Source organism: Cydia fagiglandana, chromosome 8 (genome assembly GCF_963556715.1).
Source record: "Cydia fagiglandana chromosome 8, ilCydFagi1.1, whole genome shotgun sequence".
Classification (NCBI taxonomy): Eukaryota; Metazoa; Arthropoda; class Insecta; order Lepidoptera; family Tortricidae; genus Cydia; species Cydia fagiglandana.
Genome location: NC_085939.1, coordinates 17,823,776 through 17,831,431, shown reverse-complemented (window position 1 = coordinate 17,831,431; position 7,656 = coordinate 17,823,776). Strand labels below are relative to the sequence as shown.

The 7,656-nt window shown below is 34.5% G+C and overlaps 1 protein-coding gene across 1 annotated transcript; it reads right to left on the bottom strand.

The window, feature by feature from the left end:
• Positions 1-238: 238 nt before the first annotated feature.
• On the bottom strand, positions 239-6,904 carry LOC134666770 (cytochrome P450 CYP12A2-like). Its single transcript, XM_063524054.1, has 10 exons — positions 6,781-6,904; positions 5,604-5,725; positions 5,201-5,334; positions 4,239-4,354; positions 3,622-3,738; positions 3,012-3,290; positions 2,721-2,889; positions 1,932-2,144; positions 1,622-1,793; positions 239-593 (listed from the first exon to the last, which is right to left on the bottom strand). Exons 1-10 carry the CDS (start codon positions 6,837-6,839, stop codon positions 442-444), a joined length of 1,533 nt encoding a protein of 510 aa, XP_063380124.1. The 5' UTR covers positions 6,840-6,904; the 3' UTR covers positions 239-441.
• Positions 6,905-7,656: the final 752 nt, after the last annotated feature.

The window sequence follows — 7,656 nt, the reverse complement described above, 5'->3', positions numbered from 1 at the left end:
ACACATTTTGTGTATGCTACTGTACTAAGTGTAGTTATACTCAATAAATGTTCCTATTCTTATTCTTATTTTTTATAATTACAAAACACAGGAATTGCATTAAAAAAGTAGAAACCGAAACTTCAGTGTTTTGTTCCCATAATCATAGTTCTGTTTTTCGGGGGCAGTTCTAGTGATTAATTAAATATCGACTCGATAGATATCCTAAGCGAGCAAATTCTAACATAAAAAATGTGACTGTAAAAAAATAGTTTATTGCACATAGAAATACTTACTTAGGTAGCAATTATCTTACAACAAACACACACAAACACATTTTAGGAACAGCAATTGTCTTTTCAGTGCCCCACTAGCCCAAAGTTCACGAAGATATTATATTCGAACTATAATTTTTTTTTAACTATAATTTCTTTTATTATAAAAAACTTAATCATTATTTGTCTATAAGTCTTTAAATACAAAATGAAAGGGTCCCGTAATATAGTTGAGCGAATTGGCTTTGACGTTGATGGGTTCACCCGTCCAGTCGATATCGAAATTCTCTATCACTTTAGATATAAATGTCTGCATCTCTAGTTCTGCGATGCGGCGACCTGAAAAATTGTTAAGTATTTGTTTTACAAGGGGGCAAAGGTGTTTAACCCCTCGTGCTAATACTGATACCCGAGCAAGCGAAAGATTCCAAAACTGAACTACGAGCGTAGCGAGTGGTATGAAAAATGGAATCTTGAGCGTTGCGAGTTGCGAGGGTTTCAAAGCACGAGGGTTAAACAAAATTTGCCCCCGAGTAAAACACAAAATATTTCACCACACCAACCCGAAGAAAATATTAACAGTAAGATATTATCAAACAAAATCAAACCAAATCAAATCCAAATGAATGTTATTAAATATTTATCATCCAAAATCATCATTTAAAAGTCAATTCTACCAGCAAATATAAGAAAACATCTCAATCAATTGACAGCCGTAAGAAACATCCCATAGTTGCGTATAAAGACAGGATTTGATTTGACTTCACAATTTTTTTGGTGATTGGAATACAAAGAAAAATACACGTAGGTATAAATATATAATGTTTGTTCGTCTGATAGAACAGTCTACTTAATAATAAGATTATCGGCCACTGCTGTATGATATCTTATCTGCCACTTTTGAAAATATATATCTGATATGTGTATTATCAGTACAATGCAATTTTATATTTGATAACTTCATGATACGTAAGGTTAACATCATGAAAACTCAAACCTTACCTGTTTGAGTTTTCATGATGTGATTTCATGATCATTTCATGAAATGAATGCCACATGAAGTGATCAATTCCAAAATTGGCCACAACATATAATACCTAATGTAATTCGAGGCCAAGCAATAAGAAGGTAAAGGGAAACGAAAGGTAGGAAAGGGAAACGAACACAATTTTTGACTCCGTAAAAAATTCCATAGGTAATAAAAAATAAAAAAATAGTCAAATAATGTGTTCCGAGCATTTCCCTCTTCAACTTTTTTAAGCATTCGTTGCCTGACCTATTCGTTCAGTTGACGATATGTCATAACCTCGCATGACCTCAGCTTTTCTCGTTATTGTCCAAAAACAATAGAATTTTATCAATCTTACCTATGCACATCCTAACACCATAACCGAACGGACTGGTAACGAAGGGGTGAGTATTGCCATGGTAAAGAGGATCCTCCTTGTCAGTCAGCCATCTTTCTGGTATGAACTCGTCAGGCTTTGGATAGTGCTCCTTCATATTGGACATGTACTGGTGGGAAAATACCACCATAACCTGAAAAGATTTAAAGTTTTTAAGTTCGACTCTAATCATATCCATAAGATATTGAACTTAAAAACTATTAGTGACATTAGTTGAGTCAGAACAACAGTGTGAATCCGATAGTGGGGTATATTTCAAACCAAAACTAACGTCTTTTGGAATCCTGTATCCCAGCAAGTTGTATTCTTTAGTAGCTAGTCTCATATTCCCATTAACTACAGGTAGCATCCTCATAGACTCCTTAATGCAGGCCCTCAAGTATTGTTTCTGAGTTTCCTTGGCTAAAACTTCTTCTCTGAGCTTCTTTTGTTTATCAGGATTTGTTGCAAGAAGGTAAAATGTAGCAAGTGCTGTGTTCGCAGCCTGAAAAGAAAGTCATATTTTTATACCTATGTTAAATAGAAGCGGTACGATTGTCACATTTTTATCACCTGTCATGTCATGCGTCACTTTCACACTTACATATTTGTTAGAAAGTGACGGGCATGGTGACAAATGATAAAGAGCCGACCGTCTAAGCCAAACAGGATTGATTTTCTGGCTAAGAAATATCACTTTTGACACTGACTGATCTGTAACAGTTTAATAACAACAAATCATCATCAGAACGGGCTCCTGATCTACACGTCTTGAAAAGCAGGTTCAGCTGGCTCCCATTACAACATCGCATACATTGACATGAACTCATCTCCGTCATGTAAATACACATTTTCCAGAACTTTTGGGCCAATGTATTACAAAACACGTAATGGCGAGTAATGGTATGCACAACGCAGCTTGTACAGGTAATGTTGATGACTTCTGCTGTGAAACAAGAGTCTTTTGATATTACACCAAGCAAGATTCTTTATTGGCACGAATAGTACTGCTCTTGTGATTCGTCCTATAAGATTGTACATTTGCCATTATTTTTTTTTTGTAAAATATTGTTTTACTGACCGTGTCAACTCCAGCCATAAGCATGTCTGATGCCATAATGTGTGCTACTCGAACGTCAATCTCGAGTAGCTTTTCCAAAATGGGCTTCTCTGAGTTGGAAGTGTCAGCTGAGTTCTTTTTCGACTCTTCCATATTTTTGATTGCTTGGTCGATAAAGAATTTTGTTAAACTAAAATAGAAGCAACAAATATTAGTAGTCATTTCGCGTTAATTTTTATACAGTGTATATTAGTTAGATTTTATAAAGAAACTTAAGTTACAAATTTTCCTGAAGGAGTTTTGTATAAGTACCTTTCTTGTTCTTCAAAAACTTTCATAGCTTTTTTAAACATCGGCGTTGAAAATAATCTCCAAGGGCTTGGTCCAAAGTCAACCTTTTCCACAATTTCAAAGGTATCGTGTACATTTTGTATCAGTTTCCTTGCAGGAGAATCTGCTGGTAGATTGGGCTCAAAGCAATTTAATCGGGTCCCTAGAGCTACCACTCCAATTGACTCCAAAGCCCATAGGTTCATTTCAATGTCCATTTTCTTTGTTAGTATATTATTTTTATCTCTATCAGATCGCAATCTAAAATCAGTAAAAGGAGAACGAATTATTTATGAAATCAAGAAAAAATACACACATACATTAATGTACCTATATTGTTTACATCCATCTTATTACGTTATGATTATTTGATTTTTCTTTTGTGTTTTGTTCAATTAATAATTTCAGCTGAAGATTAGCGTTTCTTGATAAATTTCTTTAATTTGGATTTATCAATTTCTTGTATGCAGACAAACTTACATATTTTACTTCTTTTGCCTTTGTAACAATTTGTAACAATTGTAACAGTATGGTGACGTCATTTGTCTCTATCTAAAGCTCAATAATATACTTAGCAGTATTAATGTCTTACTTCGCAACCATATCATTGGCAACATCTTCTAGAACATCCTTGTACAATTTGATTGTCTTCGGCTGTAGCATGATGTGGTTTACCTTTGATCGAAAATCTTTCCAGTTTTCACCTTGACTGAAACAATATAATTAAGTCTTTTAAAATACAGACTAGAGTTCGTATAAGCTAAATTTGCATCGAATTCTCAGCTACAATGTGTAAAAGTGCCACTATGAAGGTGCCATTCGTATGGCAGCAGTGAAAAATGGGAGAAATCAATGTAATTTTTCTTGATTTTCATTGCTGTCGTTGCTTATATTATGCATTGTTAGGTTTCTATATTATTATGTTTAGGGCTGTTTATTAAGGTTTCCTATTTTATATTTAGGTAATAAGGAAAATCTATATCGATTTAATTACAGTTGATTCTTGAAACTTCTCGGTAAGTTACAGCATATTTTATAGTTTTTTTATTTATGACTTATCGATAGGTACACAACCGATGTTTATAAGTTATATGTCTGATGGTGACACTTTCACACTTTGTAGATTGCAGAACTCTGCTACGGTAACTACCTTATATTGATTCTACTATATATACTTGTTGTAATATTACTATTAGATTGTGTATTTACTCGGATATCAGCCCAGTCTGTCGTTTGGGATCATAAGTCTTGTTGTGTTGTTTACGGTAGTACTCCATGGTCGCGAAGCCGGGTCGTATTGGCATTGTATTCTCAGATCGGAGGACCTAGAATTGTATTTAAGATTATTAAAACAGGTTACAAAATAACCAACACGTTAATTTCAAATCTTTCCTGATAGAAACTAACTGAAGCACCTAATTGAGGAATTACTAAGAAATAAGATTTTTCGAACGCAATCTTCATCAAATCTTAGACTTCATTTATGTCCTTAAATTTAGTCTAGGATATGATGAAGAGCGGCACCATCATAGGACTTTTACATTGAGTAGGCATATACAAGATACTTAAACAGTCACTAAAGAGTTGCAAAATTAGATTAGTAATTAACGATACAAGCACGAAACTTTCGAAACGAAACGAAAAATTCGCAATGAGTGGCAAATATTAAAACACGACCGTAGGGAGTATATTAGATCGACACGAGTTGCGAATTAAATACTATTCGCACGTGTATCGTTCAACGTTTTACAGTACATATGGGGCTTTAAATTTTCGACGCAGTTACTTAATGTGCTTCTTATAGCACATGGTGTCGTAATGGAGCACCAGATGTACTGTAAAAACAATTAATTCTTAGTTACTTTACATGAATTTTCATAAAATCTTCAAATTTGCCGCTTTATACACCTAATTAATCTCAGCGTTTGAATATAATATATAATAAATAGAGTTATCCTTTGTCAATTTCTTGGTTCGAAAAAAGACGTATTCAGGATTAAAGTAGCGTCATAGCTTGCTTTGACATTATGCTGAGTGGGGATCCTGTTTGTATTGTATGTGTTTTTTTAATATGTAGTATTGTCTGCAAATTAAGATGTTAAATAAATGTATTTTCTTTCTTACTTTTAACTGCAAAGATGTCAATTTTTTTATTAGCAGTGAATACTTACATGTTCAACAGCGTCAGCGTCAAATAGCATCACCATTGGGAGCGCTCCCATGAGTCCCTCAATTCTCACTATAGGTCCATATAGTTGATACAACTTTTCACTGAATTTGACGCCCTTGTATCCTGATAGCTTCCCTGATAAATTGATAAACAAGTCACAGTTATCAATAACTACGTCATCCTAGAACAAAACAGATGACGCGGCAAAAACTGTTGAAGTAGAGTTAGGCCAAGAAAAGTCTGCAACGGTTTTGAAAGCACACGCAGTACAAGTGTTATTTTAAACGTCAAACTTCTATGAAATTAGTACGTATAAATAACGCTTACACTGTGTGTGCTATCAAACTCTTTGCAAACTTCTCTTGGCCTCACGAATCAAATATTGAAATAGAGGAATAGTTTACCTCCAGGTAAAAAACTTAGTATAGATCCTATAATAGGCAGAGACGGTGGCCCGGGGATTTCTTTCCATGGTTTTACATTCTGTATTGCTTCTGCGTTGTCTTTGATTATAGAAGTGGTGCTTCTGAAAAAAAAATATGATAAATAAACTCCTTGTTATCGATATCTATAATACTTAAGTCGATATTTAATTGATCATTAGCACTGGCACGTTTCTGCCCTCGAAAAACCAAGGTATGCTAGCCAAATTTGAATGAAAGAGTTATTGATTGTAGAAAATGTGTCCTTAATCTGACTAGATGGCGTTGTTTTTGGCAACTAAACCGTCAAATGTCAACTTTTGACAACCAAATCTATTTACCGCAAAACGTACCCAGCAAGCCTGTTATGGATCGCTTTATCCACATTTATCCACGTGATAAAACAACTGTCACTTTTTAACTCTGCGGGATAGAAAGAGACGGACACCGTTTTATCACGCTGTCACGTAGACAAATACGACCATCATATCCGTACAGGGCCACACAGCGACATCTACTTTGGTTAATTTTTATTCGATTTTATACCACTTATACCTGCACTATCAATGGAGATAATTAGGTAATAGGTTATATTTATTTATAAAGATCGCTTTTTAGCGATAAGTCCGCCTCTTGTTTACCTCTAATTTTGATGCCGTTCTTAGTCTGTATTGTTTTCTTTTATTGAGGTGTGCATTAAAGAATATTTGTATTGTATTGTATTGTACTCTTTGAATTGAATCAAATATGTTAGGTGTAATGAACTTTGTGACATATATGCCATACAAAAAACTATAATTTGCATAGTTATTGAAAAATATGTAGGCTATTACATGCTTATTATCATTGTTCTATGCCTATACCTAATAATTAAAGTGGATTATATGATTGCATAAGAAGATTGTCACCGTCAAACAACAACGGTAACTATTCCATCGTAATAAATAGCCGGCGTATTATGGATAGCCTTATCCATCTTTATCGACGTGATAAAATAACTGTCACTTTTAACACCGTGGGATAGAAAGTGACGGACGCCGTTTTACCACGCTGTCAAGTACTAGACACGTCGTTCGACCATCATATCGTACAGGTGACGTGTAGTAAACAAATCAATTTATTTCTAAAACCGGTTGACATGTTAAAATAATCGATTTACCTTAAAAAAGTTTTCTTTACCGCTGCCAAATTCACTACACGCACTTTAGTAATCTGCATTGTGCAATAAAAAAAATACTTCCACAGACAACAAAACACTTCGAATTGTAAACAAATGTAAAACAATATTTTTAATACAGTTGCTCAAAAAGTGCTACTTTACGTAGCTGTTTAGCGTGCGGAAAGTTGGTTATCTCGAACTAGTGCTTTTTACTTTTCCAATTTTTTTAAATTTATACTTGTTCCAATTCACGACTGATTGATGATGAGTGTTAATATTTGTTTCCTTTAAACGTCGTAATCAGCATAAAAACCTACCGTTAATGTAAGAATACGAAAAATATTACATATTTCATATTTAATTACTTACCTCTTCATCATTATAACACGTTTATTTTTTAATATTCAATATTGAAAATTCCGTTCTTAATAAGTTGACTGAATGGAACGGAATAGCTGCCAAACGCCCATAGATATAATATACTTAAAGACGACGTCTAACCGAGCTGTCACTGTTACCACTTTTGTTTAGTGTACGATTAACAATGTTTTTCTTATTTTTTCGCAACTGTATTAAAAAACGTCGTTCGATACACGTGCGGAAATGTCATTCTTCACTCGTCCCGAGTCTTGCCACTCGCCTGCGGCTCGTGGCAAGATATCTCGGTACTCGTGAAGTAATGACATACCTTCCGCACTAGCATCGAAATGTACTATTACGTTATCTCTCCCAAAGGCCCATCGCGATACTAATCGTCATATCAACACGCAATCCAAGAGTGTTTTTAGAATAGCGACCTTGACTGCGAGTTAAACGTATTTGTGCGGCATTGAAACTTACGGGAACGGAATAGAGTTGAATGTTGTATGACAGTAA